Source organism: Pteropus vampyrus, unplaced genomic scaffold, assembly GCF_000151845.1.
Source record: "Pteropus vampyrus isolate Shadow unplaced genomic scaffold, Pvam_2.0 Scaffold300, whole genome shotgun sequence".
Taxonomy (NCBI): Eukaryota; Metazoa; Chordata; class Mammalia; order Chiroptera; family Pteropodidae; genus Pteropus; species Pteropus vampyrus.
The window spans coordinates 1,166,953-1,188,681 of record NW_011889081.1 but is presented as its reverse complement, the minus strand read 5'-3'; the positions used below and the strand labels follow the sequence as shown (position 1 = coordinate 1,188,681).

General features: G+C 58.4%; 2 protein-coding genes across 3 annotated transcripts in view; one reads left to right on the top strand and one right to left on the bottom strand.

The window, feature by feature from the left end:
* Positions 1–21,729, bottom strand: part of LOC105303090 (coronin-7) — a 58,495-nt gene that overhangs the window by 12,914 nt on the left and 23,852 nt on the right. For both annotated transcript variants that reach the window (XM_011376472.2, XM_011376473.2), the window contains exons 8-9: positions 16,227–16,313; positions 15,666–15,748 (exon numbers count right to left, since the gene is read on the bottom strand). In XM_011376472.2, coding sequence (XP_011374774.1) covers positions 15,666–15,748; positions 16,227–16,313 — 170 coding nt within the window. The remainder of the gene's footprint in view (positions 1–15,665; positions 15,749–16,226; positions 16,314–21,729) is intronic.
* Positions 84–10,914, top strand: VASN (vasorin). Its single transcript, XM_011376477.2, has 2 exons — positions 84–234; positions 8,244–10,914. The coding sequence occupies exon 2, from the start codon at positions 8,254–8,256 to the stop codon at positions 10,279–10,281; it is 2,028 nt and encodes a 675-aa protein (XP_011374779.1). The 5' UTR covers positions 84–234; positions 8,244–8,253; the 3' UTR covers positions 10,282–10,914.

Genomic DNA, 21,729 nt, shown 5'->3' with positions numbered 1-21,729 from the left:
CTCGGGCCCGTCCCGGCCCGGCCAATGGGGAGCGGGCCCCGCCTTCCGCCAGCGGCGACCCCGCCCCCTATCCTTTAAGGCGCAACCCACCTCCTGCGAGACGACTCCGCAGCCCGAGCCTGCGGCGGGGAAACGCAGACGCCGCTGCCTCGGGACCCAGGACCCCTCGGTCCGGCCGGCCGAGAAGGACTGAGGCCGCGGCCCGCCCCGCCCGGCTCCCTCCACCTCTGTCCGGTGAGTGTCTGCCGGGCTGGGGGGCTGCAGACGGGCATCTGGGCGCAACGAGAGCAGGTTATGCACACGCGCTGATCACGCGCGCGGACCCCCGCCGCGCGCACTCGCACTCAAGGCGGGCACGCGCCCCCAACCCCGCACCGTCACCTGGGCCGACCCCGGCGTCCCCGACTCGCTCCCTCCTCGGCAGTTCCCGGGCGCCAGCAGCCCCATGGCCGGGGTGCGCGCGCGGGCGTGTGTACACTGCTCACTGGCCAGCCGGCCGGCGGGGCTGCAAGCAGTCAAAATAAACACCCCCTCCCTTGCTTCCTCCTCCTATGGCTGGGCCCTCCGGCATGACCAGTTTTATGAATCAAACCCCTTTGAGAGGATGGCCACGCCATAGTCTTGGATTACTTTTACCTCCTGGAGTGAGACAGTCTGGTTTTGGGGCCTGGAGCTCCCGGTGCCCCCGTGCAGATTGGCCCGCCTGGGGTCCTGAAGGCCCTGTCACTCAGGGCAGAGCCCCGGGGGCCACAGACATGCAGCCTTGAGGAGTGGTTAGGGGGTGACTGGCAGGTCATTCCCCCGCAACGCCCCAGACGATAGACCTCGCCTGGGTAAGGCCTTTCGTGCTCCAGGTATTGGGGTGCTTCATCTCTATTTCTGCCAGGGAAGAGGCTTTGCTTGGGCTGTAACCCAGTGGCCTGGGGCCAACCTAGTCCTTTGTGTCCCAGGGCTGGCAGTGCTCCGGCCTGAGGGCTGCGGAGGTCCCCTGCGGTCACTGGCAGGCCAGCAGATTAGTGCCAACCATTCTGCCTCGACCTCATTCGTTAACGATTACCACATCAGGGTCGCTGACCGCCTCTCTTGCTGGGGCCCAGGGGTGGAGTTTGCAAGGTAGGAAGGAGGAGGAGGCTCTGAGGGTCCAAGTGTCCCCCTGCTTGCCTTTTGTGCCAAGGGCAGGTGAGGCTCTGGAGAGGGGCACCAGAGCCCAGTGCCCTCCAACCCCGGGCCAAGAGCTTCTGGGGGCTGGGAGACTGGACTGACTCTCAAAGGTCCCTTCTCACTAGGCTGAACTTTTGGGTGTTGAGGGCATAGAGAGAGTGGCTGGGTGGGTGCCCTCCAAGCAGGGTCCATTAAAGCCGGCCCAGTGGGCAGTGAAGTCCAGTATGGACCCAGCTGGTGGCAAGGCCCAAAAGGGCTAAAGCAAGCGGGTGGGGGGATGGGAGAGCAGTCCCCTGAGTTTGCTGTCTTCTCCCAGGGGAATCAGGCCCCGGAGCTTCTGTAAACAGAGTGTCAGAGGCAGGAAGAGGGCTCTGGTAATGAGCAGCCCAGCTGGATTCCCTCCAGACCATTATCTGGCCTCTCCTGGGCCCAGGGAGGGATGAGCTCGTGCCAGGCTGGGGGCCTGGGCACAGCCAGTCCCCACCTCCCTGGCTTTATGTGGCTGCCCTGGGACCTGTGAGTCCACAAAGTCAGATGGGGCCAGTGGAGCCTGGTGTCCCAGGGCATTTGCTGGGATGGCACCACTCTCCAGACTCTGGGAATGGGGGAGGGGGTTCAACACGAGAAGCCCCCCAGACCTGTGCTTTCCCCAGGAAGGCCCCTCTGGCAAGCAGCCTCAGGGCCAGGGATGCCCTGGGCAGGACATGGATCCAGTTTCTGGCTCCCATTCCTGACACCCCCACTACAGCCCTAGGGGAGCTGGGTCAAGTCTCAGGTAGAGTGGAGTCCTCATGGGGGCTTGTAAGTGGACCCCAACCCTGGGCTGGGCAGCTCCTGGGGACAGGAAAGTGGGGTCCCAGCTGGGCCCAGGAGGCAGCTCCCACCTTGGCAGGCCAGCTAGACAGTTTTCTTTGGTGACCAGAGAGAAGGCTAGGTTGAGCCTCTGCCCACAGAAGCATCCCTGACTATTGGCAGGCCCTGAGCTCATAGGCAGCAATGCCACCTAAATGGGTTAGTGACCCCCTCCTATAGCCTCCCTCAGCTCTCCTTAGAGTCCCTTCCCTGGGCTGGGGAGCCCAAGGCTCTGCACTGCCAAGAAAACCAGCTCCCCTCACTGCTGTGGAATTTGCAAGAGTTCTTGGAGGAGGGGGAGGGTGTGAGAGAGAGAGCACGGCCCACTGGGCGTGTGTCTGGCGTGGGTGTGTGTCTGTGTGCGCGTGACTGGAGCAGGGCTGTGTTTGGGGGCGGGCAGGGGTGCTTTGGGAGTCTGCATGCACCACCACGGGCGGGCGGGCGGGGGTTCAGCCTTCTTCCTTTTATCGGTTTCAACATTCCAGAGTCAGCCAGATTGCTTTCCCTCAGCTGGCTGGGCCGCCAGGCCGGCCAGGCCTGCAGGCCTCCCCCGCTTTTCCTCATTCCAGCCTCCCTGGGTATGAGGAGGCTGGAGAAGGCTCCCCCAGACCACCTCGGGTTTAGGGGGGTGGGGGCAGGCGAGGGGCCAGTTCTTCTCCATGGTTGTGGAAGGCCCCCCCACCAGTCTCCTCAAGGGAAATGCAATAAGGCTCTGACATTCCTCTGAGGCTGCCTGAGAGATTTAATTAAGGAGGGAGGAAAGAGCTGGCTTGCATTGAGAAGAGGCTGGGGCTGTCACTGGGGCCTGAGCCCCCACTCCTGGATAGGCAGAATGAGAAGAAAGAGAGGAGCGGAGAGGGGGCAGGGTCATGGCTCCTTACATCGAATCAATCCCACTGGTCAGTTCACAGACCCAGAAAGGGCCACTTCTGCCACACGGTGACCAAGATCTCTGGGCATGGTGAATGTGAGAAGGGCAAGACCTTGAGGGCCACCTCCTTCTCAGACCCTAGGCCCCAGACAGCCTGGGCCCAGCTGGCATGGGGCTGGTGGCCTCCCTTGGTGACTAAGGCCTTCCTCTGGCAAATTCAGGGTTAATTTCAGGGTTACGACCTTACTTGTTGGGTGCTTGGCCCTGGGTGGGGACAGGGCAGTGAAGAGGCCCCATGTCTGAGCCCAGCCCTGGTGGCATCACATCTGCGCGTGCCAGCAGTGGCATCTGGTCTGGCACATTTCTAGTTGGGCGGTAGCCACCACACAGCTCCCAGGCCAGCAGGTGTCCTCTCCCAACAGAGGCACCTCTCCTGACTGAGATGGCACATCCTGCTGCCCTGAGGGCCCACTTGAGCCTCGAACTGGCTTTAGTTACTGGTCTTCCTGCCCTGGGCTGACAGGCCTGGCAGCTGCCAACTCACCCACGGTGCCACAGAAAGTCTCCACTTAGGGCCTGACAGCTCCTGGATGGAGGAGTCGGGGAGGAGGGAGGAGGGCCTAGGTCCCGCTCTTCTCTCAGTGCTGACAGCCAGCCACACCTGCTCAGGGATCTTCCCTGGACTGGGAGACAAGCTGAAGTCTAGAATGTCCCTTTTGCAACTGAGCCCTGGCTAGACAGGAGACTCACCCAAGTTGCTTCTCCAAAATACAGCTCTGCCTGGCCCTACCCCAGACATTCTTATTTAGTTGGCCCAGGGGTGGGACCCAGGCATCAGGAACTTTCCAAAGCTGCTGGGGTGATTCTGATGTATAGCTGGGGATGAAAAGCCCCTGGGGTTCCAGGTGGGAGATGGAAACCCGGAAAGGGAAGGAAATTGGATAAGGTCATGAACGAAGTGTCAGCCTTATCTGTAGGATGAGCAGAGCCGGCCGGGGTGGTGGATAAAGTAAGGCAGACACCAAGAGCGGTGAGGACGCCAGCTTAATCACAGAGCTCTGGCCCCCACCTGGAGAGAGGGCCATCTCTGAGGAACCAGAGGCTCTGTCCTCTCGGCCCCTTCCCTGAGGGCCCGGGAGGGAGATATCAACCTTTCTGCCCTACTGGGCCAGGGGTTGCTATGTCTCAGGGATGAGGAGACGGGCGGACCCGGCCCAGGCCTTGAGCCTCCTCAGACACGTCAGCGAAACCAGAGCCAGCCGTCTTGGCCGCCGGCATGGTCCCGCCTGCCTGGGGGGTTGGCAGACTCCTGAGCTGGGTTGCTGCCAGGCCTGGCCGGCAGTGCTTAGCCCAGGCACGCCAGCACTGGGAGCCAGAGGCCCGGGGTCCTGGGGGCAGGCCTGTAGTACCTGACTCCTGCACTCACTCTGCAGCACTGGGTACAGGAGAAGAGTATGCTGACCTGTCTGTCTGAACCCATCCCCTGCTGGCAGGCACGTGGCCTTCCCCAGGAACAGTGAGATGCTTCAGCCTCAGGTCTGATGTGGTCACCCAAATGTCCGAGTTCTACCCACTCACCAGCCCCTGCCTGACCCAGGGCCTGTATGTGAGAGGGTGCCTCTAAATGTGTCCCACACTTGGGTGTGGGTGGGGGCACTCTGGATCCCCCGGAGAGTTGAGATGATGGATATCCTTACTCATAGAGCCCTCCCTCTGCTCTCTCCCCACCCAAGGTCATATGCTGAAGGGGGCTGGCCAAAAGACAGCTCAGCTCCCCCATTCCCCCTCCAAAACTGAAAGCACCTGCCATCAGGCTGCTCCCCCATGCCTACACCTAAGGGTGGAGGGTGGGGGACAGCCTCTGCATGGAGGTCTCACCCTGGGCCCAGGATGCCTACTATCTGTGCTGAAAGGGACTCGAAGCCCCTCTCACACCGTAGTGTTCTCCCCGTGCGTATGGAAGGCAGGGCTCGGGTTTTCTGGGTAGCACTCAGTAGTGAATGTTGACTGACCACTTAGAATACGCTCCAAGTACAAACTAAACAGTCCTGAGAATCAAGCGCTATTATCAGCACCCCTACTTCACAGATGGGAACTGAGGTGAAGGCCCATGGCCAGGCTGGCATGGAGCCAGGCTGCAAATGCAGGCAGTTGGACCCTAAAGCCCCATCCCAGCAACTGTCTGTTGGAGGGCAGTGAGGCCAGCAGCAGAGCCCGGGCCTCTGCCTCCCACCTCTTCCTTTCACACCAGGGCGGGGCCAGGCTAAGGTGAGGCTATGTTGAGTCTGGGTGGAGGACATGGGCCCTGGACCCTCGTGCTCCCACCCCTACAAATGCCAGGGCTGCCTCCAGAACTCCCCACATCCGCAGAGGTAAAGGTCCTACCTCCCTGTCTTGGGTCAGTGGATCAGATATCAAAGCCCAGGCTCTGGTCCTTCAGAGCTGCTGAAATTGCAACTGCCTGGGTCAGGGCAGCCGTGACAACCGCCCCCACCAGGAGACACCCCACCCCCAATGCACACACACATACGAGCATGCAACCAGACAGGCAGAATAGCTCCAAGAACTTGTTAGAACTTCCCCATTTGCAAACAAACAGAATACAAAAACTACAACCCTGGGTGCTCAGAACAATTCCAGAGGGTGAGGTGGGGCTGCTGAGAAACTGAGGCCCATGGGTGGGAAGCTGTTTAGGGGTAGAACTTGGGCTCTGTCTCCTTGCTGGGCAGAGGACTGGCGCTCAGGCCAAGGCGCTCACCCCTGCCTCCTAGAGGGTGGGAAGCAGGTTAGCTGCTGTCTGCCGGGGTCTCCTGAGATCAGGAGGATTCCAGTTGCTCTTTTTCTGATGCAGCCCCCGCTCCCCAACAACTCAGTCAGATTGCCACTCTGGGGCCAGACAGACCCACAGCAGTTGCTGCCTCCTCCTGTATGATGACTTTGCTAATTAAAGGGCCAATAGACCAGGGAGCAAAGCCCAGAACCCATGCTTGCCCCTCTCCTCAATGCAGAGCAGGGAGCGCCCCCCAGCAGTCTTGGGAGGTGTCGACTCTGTGATCCACCTAGCGGGGACGGAGGAAGAAGCCTAGGTGCTGAGAGAAAGCCTTTGTCTGTACCTCACAGCTCTGATGCCCTTGGCCCAGGGCTGTCTGACTGGAACGTGAGCTCTTAACCGTGACCTTATATGAGGCCCAGAGGGAGCTGAAGTCACAGGGGTGGCTAAGCAGGCCACGTGTAGGGTCCCCTCCTGCCCTGAGCCTAGCTGCTCCCTTCCTGACTGCCCCCCCCATCCCCCTCCCTGCCTGCTCCATTAGGAGGGCTGATTCAGGGGGAGGTGGCTCACCCCCCACGTGGACAAAGGGGTGGGGGGCACTCACAGCCTACATCTGGAGGCCAGGCCGCACCTACTGCCTTCTGAGTCAGCAAGGGTGGAGCAGGTCCATGCAGGGGAGGAGGCTGGGTGGGGTGCATGGAGCCCCCTTGCGACAGCTCCAGCAGGGCTAAAGGCACACAGGGCCAGAGGTACACGAGGCAGCCAGGACCCTAGAGAGCAGGGGAGGGGGCACCAGCTGGGAGTTAGGGAAGGCCTCCCTGGCTAGCCTCTGAAAAGCAATCGCCAGAATTAGTAAGGGGCAGAGGGGACCCTGCCGGTGGGCAGGACATAGGTGGGCCCAAACTGGGTGACAGGCCTTTACCTAGAACTGGCCCAAGACCACAGTGGCCTCCTCAGTGACTTGTCTAATCCATTCTGGGACCACCTGCCCCTCTTCCACCTTGCATTCCAGCAGCCCACTTCTCTGGGGAAGGGGCAGCCCCATGGATGGCAGCGGGGCAGAACGAACCTTGTGTGGAGGGCCATGTTACCTGCCTGTGGCTTGACAGCCGGCTGGCATGGGGGAAGGGGAGTCTAAGCCCCAGTACAAAAGGCCCTTGTGTGAGCAGAATGCCCCTAGAAGAAAGGGGTGCTGGCTCTCCAGGACTGTAGGGGCCCAGAGCATGGGGACTGCTGTTGGGGGTGGCCCGAGTTTCCCCCAAGGAGCCTGAGTGAAGGGGGGCCCACACTGTGGCCCCATCCTGTCCTAGCTGGGTCCAGCTATAAGCTAGAGCCTGGAGCAGCCAGGGGAGCCACCCTCACCCTGGTAGGACTGGGCTCCTGCATCAGGGGACAGGCTCACACGCAGCAGGCCCAGCGGCCCTGGACCTGCGTTAAGGACCTGGGCTCTAGTTAGATTTCCCAGCTGTGCAACAGCAGCGCATCACTGCACCTCAGGGAGCCCCCTTTCTTCTGTCATCTGGGAATCATGAGACTAGTTTCCACCTGGAATGGCTGCTGGAGAGACTATGAGAGGTGGCTGTGAATATTCAGTGGCACTGGCACACTGGGAATGGCTGAGGTTCTGCTTCCTCAGTGCCCGGACCAGAATAGAACCCAAGGTAGATGAAAGAATCTGGGGAGCATTTCCAGGCCTGGCACTACCTCTGGGGCTACCAGGTAACCAGTGTCCCCAGGCTTAAGCCCTGAGTCAGCCCAGGGAAGCTGGGACCCCCTCACCTCTAGTTCTATCATTGTGCCTGAGGCAGGGCAAATAAAGACCAGCATTCCCTCCTTACATCCCCCCACAGAGGGACACCTGCCAGTGGCTCCAGCACCCCTCTGCTCCCTCCCCTAAGAACTTTCCTGCTGGCCACATTCTGGCCAGCAGGAAAGTTCGCGTCCTGGGCAGGTCTGACTGCACAAGTGGAAAAACACCAATCCCATAGTTTCCATGTGAAGTCTTCCCACTGCGGTCTCTCCTCCCTTGGAGGACATAGAGCGTAGCGGCAGGGGCCGGTGGCCCGGGGCAGCCAGCTTCTCTGCTTACGCTCTCGGCCCACTGCCCACCAGTCTCCCAGACACTGTGGGGAGGGGCTACTGCTTCCCCGTCTACCTCGGCAGAGATTTGGGGAGGGGGCTTGGGAGAAGAGAACAGAGCCTGATGGTTTTGACTGCATGTTCTCTCTGAGCCGGAAAGGCAGGAGGGCTGGGGTTAAAGAGAAGGTGTCCTTTGTGGTCACTGAGTGTTTTGGGGCCAGACCCCCTCTGCATGCATCAGCCCCCTGCACCCCAGTGACAGTGCAGGAAGTATCAACTGATACCATAACGAGGTCATGTGACTGCTCAGTCACATAGCAAGGGAGTGATGGGTTTGGGACAGGAACCAGGCTGGGGCACTGGAGACCTGACTCATAACTACTGTGCGCTGTTGTATTTGGGGGCGGGGAGTGGGGAAGGGGACTGGGAATTCCCTTCTCAGTCCTTCCAGGCACGGCTGTCTCCTGGGCCCCTGACTCACTGCCTCCTGTCTTTGCTCTCTGCTCCCAGGGACCAAAAGATGTGCTCCAGAGTCACCCCACCCCCGTTGCCGCTGCTGCTGCTATTGCTGGCCCTGGGGCCTGGGGTGCAGGGTTGCCCATCCGGCTGCCAGTGCAACCAGCCACAGACAGTCTTTTGCACTGCCCGCCAGGGGACCACGGTGCCCAGTGACGTGCCACCCGACACGGCGGGCCTGTACGTCTTTGAGAACGGCATTACCACACTCAACGCAGGTACTTTTGCCAGCCTGCCGGGCCTGCAGCTCCTGGACCTGTCACAGAACCAGATCACCAGCCTGCCCAGTGGGGTCTTCCAGCCACTAGCCAACCTCAGCAACCTGGACCTGACCGCCAACAGGCTGCGTGAGATCACCAACGAGACCTTCCGTGGCCTGCGGCGCCTGGAACGTCTCTACCTGGGTAAGAACCGCATCCACCACATCCAGCCTGGCGCTTTTGACGCACTTGACCACCTCCTGGAGCTCAAGCTGCAGGACAACGAGCTGCGGGCTCTGCCCCCACTGCACCTGCCTCGTCTGTTGCTGCTGGACCTCAGCCACAACAGTCTCCTGGCTCTGGAGCCTGGTGCCCTGGACACCGCCAATGTAGAGGCACTGCGGCTGGCCGGCCTGGGGCTTCGGCAGCTGGACGAGGGGCTCTTTGGCCGCCTGCGCAACCTCCATGACCTGGACGTGTCCGATAACCAGCTGGAGCGCGTGCCACCTGCCATCCAGGGCCTACGGGGCCTGACACGCCTTCGGCTGGCTGGCAACACCCGTATCGCCCAGCTGCGGCCCAAGGACCTGGCCGGCCTAGCAGCCCTGCAGGAGCTGGACCTGAGCAACCTTAGCCTGCAGGCCCTGCCACATGAGCTGTCAGGTCTCTTCCCCCGCCTGCGGCTCCTGGCGGCTGCCCGAAACCCCTTCAACTGTGTGTGCCCCCTGAGCTGGTTTGGCCCTTGGGTTCGGGAGAGCCGTGTGGTGCTGGCCAGCCCTGAGGAGACACGCTGCCACTTCCCACCCAAGAATGCTGGTCAGCTACTCTTGGACCTTGACTATGCCGACTTCGGCTGCCCAGCTACCACCACCACAGCCACGGTGCCCACCACGAGACCCTTGGTGTGGGAGCCCACCACCTCACTTTCCAGCCCAGCCCCCACATGGCCGAACCCCACAGAGCCTGCTGCCAAAGCCCCCAGCCTGCCACCTGCTGCCATGCCCACTGTGAGGCCTGACCCCCGGCCCCAGGACTGCCCAGCATCCATCTGCCTCAACGGGGGCACCTGTCACCTGGGGGCTCGGGGTCACCGAGAGTGCCTGTGCCCAGAAGCCTTCATGGGCCTGTACTGTGAGAGCCCGGTGAGGCTGGGGCCACGGCCCACCCCTGCCCTGGCTACACTGAGGCCGCCAGGGCCCCTGCCCCTCCACATCGAGCCAGTGAGCCCCACGTCCCTGAGGGTGGGGCTGCAGCGCTATCTGCAGGGCAGCACCGTGCAGCTCAGGAGCCTCCGCCTCACCTACCGCAACCTGTCAGGCCCCGACAAGCGGCCAGTGACACTGCGGCTGCCTGCCTCACTGGCTGAGTACACTGTCACCCAGCTGCAGCCCAATGCCACCTACTCCATCTGTGTCAGGCCCCTGAGAGCTGGGCGAGTGCTCGAGGGCGAGGAGGCTTGTGGGGAGGCCCGCACGCTCCCAGCTGTCCGCTCCAATCACGCCCCAGTCACGCAGGCCCAAGAGGGCAACCTGCCACTCCTCATTGCACCCACCCTGGCTGCTGTGCTTCTGGCTGCGCTGGCCGCTGTGGGGGCAGCCTACTGTGTGCGGCGGGGGCGGGCTGCAGCGGCTGCAGCTCAGGGCAAAGGGCAGGTGGGGCCTGGGGCTGGGCCCCTGGAGCTGGAGGGGGTGAAGGCCCCCTTAGAGCCAGGCCCCAAGGTGACTGAGGGCGGTGGGGAGTCCCCACCTGGTGGGCCCGAGTGCGAGGTGCCACTCATGGGCTACCCAGGGCCTGGCCCCCAGGGACCCCTCCCTGATAAGCCTTACATCTAAGTTGGGAGTGATGGACTGCCAAGCTGGGCTCTCAGCCTTGCTGGGACTAGCCAGCGCCTTCTTGCTACCAGACTAAGTAGTTCTCGGATCCATATGACGAGGACATGTCAGGGCAGGGGCTGTGTGACTACAGCAAGTGCCTGCCCCTCTCTGGACCTCAGCCTCCTCATCTAAGATGCAGGGACCCAGGTGAAGACCTCTAAGGTCCCCTGAGCCCAAGTGCCTCTGAGGATGGTGTCTGCCCCATCCTCTGCAACGTACAACCTCTGGGGTGGAGTGGGCTCTGCTGTGTGCTGGTAACACAGGCCCGGGGCTGCCAGGCCCTCACCCCAAGGAGACTCTGGGGGCCAGTGAAAGGATCCCCAGAAAGAAAGCAGAGTGAGAGCCGGGGTGGGGATGGGTGTATGGCCCAGCCTTGGCCCCAGGGAGTGAAGCAACAAAAGAAACTGGAAAGAAAGATGCTTTAGGAACAAGTTTTGCTTTTGTTTTTTAAAAATATATATTTATAAGAGATTCTTTCCCATTTATTCTGGGAAAATGTTTTTCAAACTCAGAGATAAGGACTTTGGTTTTGTAAGACAAACGATGATATGAAGGCCTTTTGTAAGAAAAATAAAAGATGAAATAAAATGAGTGCTTTTCTGGCTTGGCTCCAGGGTACCCGCACTGGGGGAGGGAGGGTTGGGGTACAGGGTAGCCATAAAGGGACAGCCCTCTCTGTGGGGAAGCTGAAGATCAGGACTCTTCTCCCCGCAGGCAGCCAGGCCCTGGCCAGCATCCCCTGGGCTTGGGTGGGCTTCTGCCGAGGGCCATGGCGGGAAGGGTAGCCTTCTCAGGAAACCTGACCTGGGCTGTGTCCCCCTAGCCTCCACTGAGGTGCCCAGTCTACCCTTCCAGTGCCCAGGCAAGAGCGGGGACAGTCTGAGCAGCTTCCAACCTTAAGGAAGGACAGTTAGGGCAGCTTTACCCTACTCAGGCCCAGTCTCCTGCCAGCAGGAGCGGTGGTGCTCTTGTGGGAGGCTCATGGAAGATGAGAGTCAAGAGGGTCCACAAGGGTCCCTCGTCAGGGATGGGTCTGACAGGCAGTCCATGCTTGCCTTCCTCTGTGGAGGGGGTACCTTGAGCTGCATCCTGCCAGCCCTCGTGGACTGCTGGACTAGGCGTTATGCACAGCTCACCCTACCCTCCCTGCAGTCCCACTGCTCCTCTGCATGGGCTCCTGCTCCAGCTATTAAGAGGCCTCAGTAAAGGGCAGCATAGATCCTGAATAGCAGAAACCCTCTGGTGGGTGGGGAAGGAGGGACTGTGCAGGCTTAGGAACAGGTGGCCCAGGGACAGGACCAGAGGTCTGAGTCTGGCTTGCGGAGGCCTGGTGGCCCTTCGATGTCCCTTTACTCTCTGTAGTTGGGATATGCCTGGCTTTCCAAAACTCCGGAAGTGGGATCTTTTTCCAGGAAGCCACAGGCCTAAGTGGGGGCGGGGGCAGGGCCAGGGATGGTGCTGGGAACTTGGGGACAGAAAACCTCCTAGAACCTTTGGGATGGTAGTAGAGGTGGGCTCTAGCCCTGTAGATGCTGGAGCAAGCTTCCCTGAGGCCCCATGCCTGTGTCTCTTTGTGGTTCACGACCCCTGGCCCCTAGTCTCACTCTTATAGGAAGGAGGCAGTCCAGCCAGGCCTGGAGAGCAGGCTCTGTGGCTTGGGGCATTGATGTCAGCACTGAGTCAGGCCCGGCCACGCGAGGCTCTGGATTCAATTAGCGGCTGCTGAGGGTTCTGGCATGAGAAGGGAGGAGGGAGGTGGTGGGTTATTAGGGCAGAGGGTGGTGGCAGTGGGCCTGGGTGGGGCCCCATCTTCCTGAAGCAGCGGCAGTGGCCCAGGTGGATTTCCTGTGGGTCTGGGTCCCATTACGGGTGCAGTTACAGCGAGGCCTGCCCTCCCCCTCGGCAGCGCCATCAAAGGGGCCATTGTGGGCCTGTGGGCTGCTGCTGAACACGGTGGCTGCTGAATAAATGTTTTTGCTGCAAAGCCAAACCTGGCCTCGTGGGCCAGCAGGGGGTGGGGAGGGAGGCAGGACCTAAAGAAAGGGGCTGGATGTTCACTCCAGCCCTCCTAGAAAAGGCACTTGGGGTGTCCCATCAGATCACAGGCTGAGGGATGAAGGTAGGGTTAGGGGCCTAGTAGGGGACCAAGTCAAGATGCAGCCCCTACTCACGGCAATCTCAATGGCTCTGGGCCAGGACCAGAGACAGATGTGGGAAATGCCAGTCCCTCTATCGCTGGCTCCTCGCTGCCACAGGCCCTGTGCCATACTGGCTTATACATGTTCCCATTTCATGCCCAAAAACCTCTCTGAAGGGAGACTAGAAGGCTAGGAGAGGTGAGACAGCAGGCAGGGACAGGTCCCAACACCCAATATCTGCTCCCTGGCCTAGGAGGGGGTTGCCAGTTATGGGGGGAGGGTTCGGGTCACAGGAGAGGGGTAGGGAAGCTGTGAGCAGCAGAAGCTACCCAGGAGGGGTGGGGGCTCCCAATCTCCAGGGAACACCCTGGGTGCGGGACCTATGCCTCTGGCCAATGGCTAGGCCTTGGGTTGGGGGTCTGTCCAGAGGTGGACACCTTGGTGTGAAGAAACAAATGCAATTCCAGCCTCCACCCTGCATGGGCTTGCTGCTGGGGTGACCTCAAAAGAGGACCCACTTCTCTGGCCTCAGCTGCCTTCGGTAATATGGGGAGAAAAATCCCTACCTGCCTACAGCCCAGGGCCAATACAGCTGACCATCCACCCAGCCCAGAAGCAATGTACCTGAGACAGGTGGTGTTTCTACGTCTCCTGGACAGAGCACGAGCTGCTCCTTCAACATCGGGCCCTGCCATTACTGCCCCTCCCCCACCTCCACTAGGCATGGGGCCTTGCACCCAGGAAGTACAGAGCTGTCATTTGTGGACCTGCTTCCTGAGCCTGCTCATCCCACCATGACATGTCTCCTCTTAGTGAGGTGCACTTCGCACATGACAGGGATGACAGAGAGGGCATATGTAGGGGCTGAGACAGAGGCTCCTGGGAGTGGGGGGCCCTGGGTTCTCCCTGAGAGAGGCCAGAGAGGAGTGTGTGCCTGACCCCTGGCCTCCCTTAGCTCTTATAAGAGCACATACTGTTCTGCCTAAATTGAGATGGAAAATCTGTAAAACAGAAAATAAACTGAGGAGGTGCAGTGGAGGCCATGGCCATGCTCATGGTTGATACCTGTACACTTTCCATCTTCAGTACAGTTCATTCAACAGCCCCCACATCCCGGGGGCGGGGCAGGGGGCAGTGGAAGGCTCTGGCTTCCAGGAAGCTTGGTGGGCAGGGGGCCCACCACCTCTCGGGCCAGCCTGAAGGTTGGCATGTATCCCTGGCATCCACCAGTTTTGTAGAGGGCTGGAGAGTCCCCACTTCTCTGCCAAGAGTGTGGGCCCAGTGGTGGGGCAGAGGCCAGGACTGGGGGATGAAGGGGGTGGGACACTAGCCTGGTTGGCCCATCTGGGAGTGATTTGAGAAATTCCAGGCCTCACTGGCCCTACGAGGCTATTCTTAACTGCTCTAATTACAGGGTCAGCCTTGGCCAGTGGCACCATGGGGTCTGGGCATCATTAACTCCTTCAGGGGCCATGCTGGGTGGGGTGGGAGGGCTGTTCTGTGGAGCGGGGGAAGCGGGGGAAGGAGGGACCCATCAAAGGCCAGGGGTGGAGCCTAGAAGGCAGGAAGTGGAGGGCAAAAGAGCATTTGATGGCCAATGCTGGGTTCCTTTTCCAGACTAGACCAGCTCCCTCCCTCTGCTGGGGGGCCCTGAAAGGAAGGGGCTGTGGAAGCATAGAGGGCAAGATACCAGCACAGCATCTGGGCTGGGGGAGGGGGCGCTGGACATGGAGCCAGGAGGCCCAGGAGCTCTGATTCCTTCAGTGCAATGGGGGTCCTAGTGACTCCTCTGAATCCCCAGGGCTTAGAGCAAGCAGAAGCCTCACACCCACTTTGTGGTTCCAAGGAAGGCACTGGAGCTCACTTAGCCTCACCTTCATCATCTGCAAAATGGAACTTGCCAGCTCCCCAGCCTCTCCCTGGGCTATGAGAAAGGATGGGAAGGGAGGGTCACTGCCACCCGGACCTTTACCCCTTCTCTGGGCGCTCAGCCAGGGGATGCCCTAGCGGGAGCTCTTCTAGCGCGCAGCCCTTCCCCACATCCAGACACAACCCTTGCTGTTCTCAGAGCTTGGACAGGGCACTGTGCCCTCCGTGACTCAGTTCCCTCCGTTGTAAAACAGAAAAGCAGCAGCTGGAAGGATATCCAAGGACCAAGGCCTTCTCCTTGCTCTGACCTTTGCAGGCCCCTGGCTGGTGGTGGTAGTGGGTATCCCAGCAAGCCCCTCTGGGAGTCATAGCTGAGCAGGGCTGAGGCTTCAGAACAGGTGCCAGGTCCCTGCCTCCTCCCGTTCCAGCTAGGTTGGTCTCCCACCCTCCCAAGCTTCTTTCCTCAGCTGTGATGTGGGGGTTGTGTGGACTGAAGGGATGGCTCGCTCCTCAGCATCCACTATGGGTCTCCTGGTGACTCAGCCATAGTGAGCCTGGGCTTTCCTTGCAGAGCCACCTCGGCTCAGATCTCCAGGGGCACCACCACTTCTAGGGACAGTGTAAAGATGAAGTACATTTGCACCCCCTTGCTGCCTGGGCACCACCTCCCCCAAAGACAAGGAGGGACATGTACATAACCAGGGCTGAGGAGGCCTCATAGAGCCCATGAGTTCAAGGCCTATCTCCCTCTGCTACTTGTACCTCCAAACCTGCCAGCCCATCTGTCCCCACATCACCCTGTATCACCCACGTCCACCCTGAGTCCACCGTGCTATAGTAGCCCTCGGGTCTCCTTGGCCCTCAGGCCCACCAAAACACCAACAGCAAAATCAAGTGCATTCTCGCGCTGGCCGCTCATGTGTCCACTGGGTCAGAGTCCCTCCCCAAATGCCAAAATATACCATCCTGAGCCCTCAGGCCAGAAGCCTGCCCCTCAACCAAGGGGCCACAAGAAGGGATCAGTTGGGCTTCTCTGCCCACACAGGGCTGCCTCACCACCCCCTGCTGGTGAAGCTCCAGGTGACTCCTCAGACAGGGCCAGGTCTGCCCAGCTCAGGCACCCCTGATCATTCCAGTGATGAGCCACCTCCCAGACAAGAACTGAATCGGGTGAAGCCCTTCTGGCTGGCTTGGGACCTCGCATTCAGCATGTGGCCCACCAAGGGCGCATCAGGGATCCTTAGCAGCAGTGCCTGTTCATAGCTCTGGACTCGAGACATCGTCTGGGCCCTCACCCTTCCATCCCCAGCCCATCCCAATATGCTACCCTCCTACCCAGGCGAGGTATCCAGGGTGAGGGAGGTGAGGGCGCTGGAGAAGTGCCGGGTGTCCCATAGCTTCACTTCACGCTCACGCATCTGTGGGGAGGGGGCAGAGAGAGGCTCAGAGGGGCACGTCTGTCAGCCCCCCAGGACTCCCTGGAAACCTAGTGCCCAAGGACACAGCCTGGCATAGGGACACTTGCCCCAGAACGGAGCTCGAAAGGCAGTGTGTGGGGGGTGGGGGGGAGAGGAAAGGAATCATGCAAGGGAGGGAGAGTTTGGGTTTTCATGTCCTGCCCCTTTAAGAACCCTTAGGTGACAAGGGACAAGGGGCGGTTCCCTCCATGGACTCTGGTCCCTGGGGGGGCCGCCACAGTTCCCAGGGTCAGACTTAGCTATTGCAAATGGAATCTGCCAGTTTTCAGCAGCGGTTGGTCCCCTGGGGCTCTGAGACCCAGCTACACTCAGGGCCGTATATGGACAGGCCTGGAGCTGGCTGGTGGCCTCCGCCTCCCAGTGGGCCTCATCCCTGCTCTCTTGGTGCTAGTCTCTGCTCACCCAAGAGGAGCCCTACCTGGTTGAATCCAGTGGACACAAGATGCTCCTGGGTGCCTGTCCATGCCAGCCGGCCATCCTTGCTGTTCTCGTGGGCCTGTATGCTCTGCAGGAGAAAGAAGACAGAAGTGAGCCACCCCAAAGCCTGAGAGCCCCTCAGAGGGCTAACTGGAGACAGGAGAGGCTTCATGTCATTACGGGATGGACCTCACCTGAGGGTAGTACTGCACCCAGAAGGCCATCCCAACTACCCGGCTGTCTCCCTCCCCCTCAGGGGACTGTCGAGCCACCTTGTTCACCACCGCTTTGCTATAGCGACTCAGTGTGTCCTTGCCTTGCAGGTATCCTGGAGGCAGCACTCAGCTGCCAGTCACCATCCCCAGACTCTGGGGACCTCTGTGCCCTCTCAGAACTTCAATTTTCTCACTTGTGCAAGGGGCTCAAGTTACCAGGGCTGCCTACTTCCCAGGGCTGTCCCGAAGATCAACTGAGACTACATGTGAGAGGAACAGACCTGCCACAAAGCACCGTGCAAATCAAGGGATTACTAGAATTATTGCTGCCTCCTGACGCTGCCAGGGGGCCAGGGAGAGGGCCTGGTGCCAAGCTCTGGGGAAAGTCCCTGGAGAGGGAAGAGAAGTGCCCCTCTTTGCCCTCCCGTGGTGCTGGAACCACCAACAGGAAGGCTTCCTGGGCCCTGGGGAGGAGAGGCCAAGTTCACACCACGGGCGGCCCTGTCCCCTGGGCCCAGGCAGCGGGGGAGTCAAGGGGGCCAGAGGAAATGCAAACAGCTCCCTCCCAGTCACCCTGGCCTCTGGAGCCTGAGACGAAAGACCCTGTTACCAAAAATAGCTCACCCCAAACTGTGGCCAGCTTCCTTCAAGCTTCCCACGATCTCCTTGGGAATGAATGAGGGAGGGAGGCGGCCTGTGAGGAGCTGGCCCAACGCCCCCTCCCCAGCCCGAAGAGGCCGACCCCAGCGTGGGAGACCATCGGAAACAGTTCAGATCGTGTTGTTCAAGGGGCTTTTCTCACTGCTCACTTCCCACCGAGCCACAGCCGGCACAGGAAGTCGGGGCTAGAGCCTGAGAACCAGGGACCCATATCCCTCTCCACGCAAAAGGGGCTGTGGGGTCAGGGTGAGGGTCAGCCCTACCCCCAACACCCCAGAGTCAGTCAGAAGTGTCACATGGGTTCCTGCCCTCTCATCAGTGTGCAAATACCCCCTGTGTAAGCTGCAAACCAGATGGCTCACAATCACATCTATGCAGCATTCATTCATTCATTCAACAGACATGTGAGGCCTCCAAGGGTCAGGCACTGTGCTAGGAGCTGGCAGCAGGGCCAGACAAATCTCAGATGGAGGGTCACATACTTAGGTGAAGCAGGGATGCTCATTCATTTGTTCTTTCATAATACGAATATTAGAGCTGCACACTATGCTAGGCACTGGGGAATCGGTGAGCAACACAGAAAAGGTCCTCATACTTATAGAATATATAAGTGGGGAGGCAGATGTGAACCAAACAGAAATAACTATGTCTCAAAGGGGTAAAGTGGAGGGTAAGGGCCCAAGCTTTGGAGTCAGATTGCCTGGGTGAAAACCCTGCCCTGCCACTGAGGGCCTCAGCCCAGGATGAGTTACTCAACATCTCTGTGCCTCAGTTTCCTTATCTGTAAAGAGAACACAATAATGGGACCTACTCTGGAGGGCAGTTTCAAGTTTAAGTGTTAATAGTGGTGAAGTGCTCACAGTTGTGTCTGGCATGTATCTAATGTGCATTTTAAAAAATTTTTACTTTTCAATTAGAGTTGACATTCAACATTATATCAGTTTCAAGTATACAGCATAGTTTTAATTTACATAATGATATATAATTATATAATTAACCTAATTCATATAATTTATGAAGTGATCCCCCTGATCAACTAGTATCCATCCACCTGGCACTATTTATAGTTAACTACATTATTCACTATGTTCTCTATGCTGTGTACCATATCCCCATGAGTATTTTGTAACTATCAATGTGTACTTCTCTAATCTCTTCACTTTTTTCACCCAGTCCCTCAATTTTTCTCCTATCTGACAATCACCATTTTGTTCTCTGTATCTATTAGTCTGTTTTTATTTTGTTTGTTCATTTTTATTTTGTTCCTTAAATTTCACAAATAAGTGTAATCATATGGTATTTATCTTTCTCTGGCTTATTTCACTCAGCATAATACCCTCTAGGTCCATTGGGCAGAGGTCCTTGCAAATGGTAACATTTCCTTTATTTTTTTACAGCTGAGTAATAGTCCATGGTATATATGTACCACCTCTTCTTATCCAGTTGTCTATTGATGGGCACTCAGGCTGCTTCCATATCTTAGCTATTGTAAATAGCGCTGTAGTGAACACAGGGGTGTATAGGTCTTTTTGTATTAGTGTTTTGGTTTTCTCTAGATAAATAACCAGAGTGCAATTGCTGGGTCATAAGGTAGTTCTATTTTTAATATTTTGAGGAACTTCCAAGTTGTTTTCCATAGTGGCTGCACCAATTTGCAATCCCATCAATGGTGCTCTTTTCTCTACATCTTTGCCAACATTTGTTTTTTGATTTACTGATGATAGACATTCTGTCAGGTGTGAGGTGATATCTCATTGTGGTTTTAATTTGAATTTCTCTGATTAGTGACGTTGAGCATCTTTTCATACATCTATTGGCCATCTGTCTGTCCTCTTTGAAGAAATACCTATTCGGGTCCTCTGTCCATTTTTTAATTGGACTGTTTGTTTTTTGGGGTTTTGAGTTGTATGAGTTCCTCTTAAATTTTGGATATTAACCCCTTATCAGAAGTGTCATAAGCAAATATCTTCTCTTACTCAGTAGGTTGTCTTTTTGTTTAGTTGATATAATGTGCATTTTTTTAAAAGCATGATAACAGGGTACAATAAAAGTATAATTGAGGGAAATAGATTTAAGGTAACATTTAAGACATGAGGGGTCGGCAGGTGTGAGCCAGACCAGGAGGAGGACCTGGGAGAACAGAGCCCAGCAGAGCTGATGGGTGTGGGTGAGGGAGAGGAGGTGATACTCAGCCTGCAGGGCCCGTGGGCAGTTAGAGGATTTTTCGTTCAGAGGCACAGGTTGGAGATGGAACGTACCCCGGCCTGTATTTCCCACCTTCCTATTTCACACATGGAGAAACCAGAGGCCCAGACACTGGAAATTATCTGCCCCAAGTCACCCAGTGAGACAGCTATCAGCTATTTGAGCTTCCTGCCCGCTGTGAACTGGGCCCACATAAAGATATGTTCTTTATCTGCGTAAGAGGGACCTGAGGTAAGGACAGGTGGGGAGACAAGAGCCACAGCTAGAAAAACCCAGGATCCTGGCTATTCCACAGGCCCCTAGGGTTTCTGGCAAACCCTGGATGAGCTCACACTAGAGTAACCAGGCTGCTGGGCCCAGGTAGTGCTGGGGGCCCGGGGGAGGCAGTCTGGACTGGTGAGTTTTGCTTGCTCAGCAGCTTTCCATTTGCATCTTCTGGTCTCCAAACCATGAAGTGGAAATAAGGTAAGAGTTTCCACTTCATGAGCACAACCAGCTCTGTCTGTCCAAGGGCCACAGGAAGTCCCACAGGCGGGGAAGGGGTGGCCACTGGCCCCTTCTCCACTCACTGGAGTGATGTTCATTTTCAAAAATGGCAAATTCTCCTTTACTCATCTCAGTGGGACTCAGAGACAAGAAACCCTCTCTCTCTAGATCCCCAGATTTTCATTCTCCTGAGGCAGCAGGGAGGCTATAGCTGGGACCCAGGTATCCTGTGACCCCAAGCCCCAGCCCTGTCAAAGGAGGCCCCAGGGGAAGCCACTGGTTGTAATCCTGAGCCTATAGGCCAAGCCTTGGGGTTTCCGTCTCGCAGAGGATGGCCTTTGTCTCAATAGGCAGCAGAGTGTCCTTGTGGAGAAGGCCCTCAGGCTCCCCACATTTCCCCTACACCTGGCCCCAAGAAGAGAACAGGAGGGGCTGAGGCCAGGCGATGCCTGCCCAGCACAGGGACGCCAGGAACAGGCGCATACCCAGCATTCCAGCTGCAGTGCAGCCAAATCCCTCCCCTTACTCACTGTCACCATGGCAACACTTCCTGTGTGGAGCCGGGTGCCTGGAGGAGCTGCCCTGGGCTCCCTCCTCGGCTGAGGGGACTTTCTCCAGTGGTAAGATGCCTACTACCCACCCACGCCCCTTCCTCAGACAGGCTCAGTACTGGGCTCCAGATGCTAGGCCCCCAGGCCTACCTGACACACAGGGGTGGTCAGAAGGCACAGGTCTGCCTGCCCACAATAGAGGTCAGAGGCTTGTCCCAGGCCCCCTCCTGTCTCTGAAAAGGGTACTGAAGCCTCACCATTCCTGGACACCGCCTCAGCTGAGGACTGCTACTTCCCTGGCACACTCATGGCTTCAGGGCCTCAGCCACCCCTACCTGGGCTCTGGCACAGTGAAGGGGCTCTATGACCCTGGGGCAGAAATGACCAAAGACCAGACTTCACAGGACAGTCATGAGAGTAGAAGGAGGTCATATGCGCCAAGGGCCTGGGACATAACAAATGATTATAAATGCAATCTAAAAACAGAGTAGGAGATGTATACAGGAGGGAGCCACCCAAGCATCCCCTGTTCCAAGCTCAGGTACCCAGAGGCAGGGCCTAAAATAGACAGCAGAGCGGGGACTCCCCAAGCCTCCCCACCCAGCTTCCAGTGGGGACAGACCCTGGAGCAGGGAGGGCAGAGGCTGGACAGAGAGCAGCGCATCCTTCTCTGACCTCCCCCCAACAACGCTCCCCTCTAGTGGGGAAGGAGGATCTCAGGAGAAGGAGCTCCCAAAAGGCCTCTCCCCGGAGCTGGCCCCTCGGCTCACATCAACCCTCACACCAACCCTGGCCGCCAGCAGCGGTTTTCCTAATAGAAGCCAGGTGTGGGCCAGATGCCCTGGGCGGAAGTGGGGGGCAGGGCCACGAGGAGGGCAGCATTCCAGGCCCGCTGCCCCCACACCAGCGGGGGAGCACAGGCACCCTCCCAGCATCAGGGAGGGGGTGGGACCCACCCACGCTCTTCCCAGGTCTCTTTACCCAGAAGCCCCTTCAAGGGGGCTCCCTCCAAAACCAGATCCTCTCCCCCACTCTCCTAGGAATTTGGAGTCCCTTGGACGGCAGCCACTCTGTCTCCACCTCAGCATTATTACCGTCCCCTCCCTTCTGGAGGAGGAAGAGGAGGAGGAGGAAGAGGAGGAGGGAAAGGCTAGGGGAACTGGCAATATCAAGTCAGGGCAGGAATGGGGGTGCCATGCACTGTGCCCCAATCCCTGGTAGGAGAGGGTGACCTAAGAAAGCTGAGAGGATAGGGCCTCAGTCTCCCTCCTTTAAGCTGAGCCTGGGACCCCCGTTCCAAGCAAAGGCTTGGAGGTTGGCCACAGAAAACTACGGTGGGGCGCATCGCTCACGCCCACACTGCCCTGAGACTCAGACTCAGCTACCC

Excerpts from the sequence above, each read along its gene's own strand:
- VASN (XM_011376477.2), top strand. The coding sequence starts at position 8,254 with ATGTGCTCCAGAGTCACCCCACCCCCGTTGCCGCTGCTGCTGCTATTG.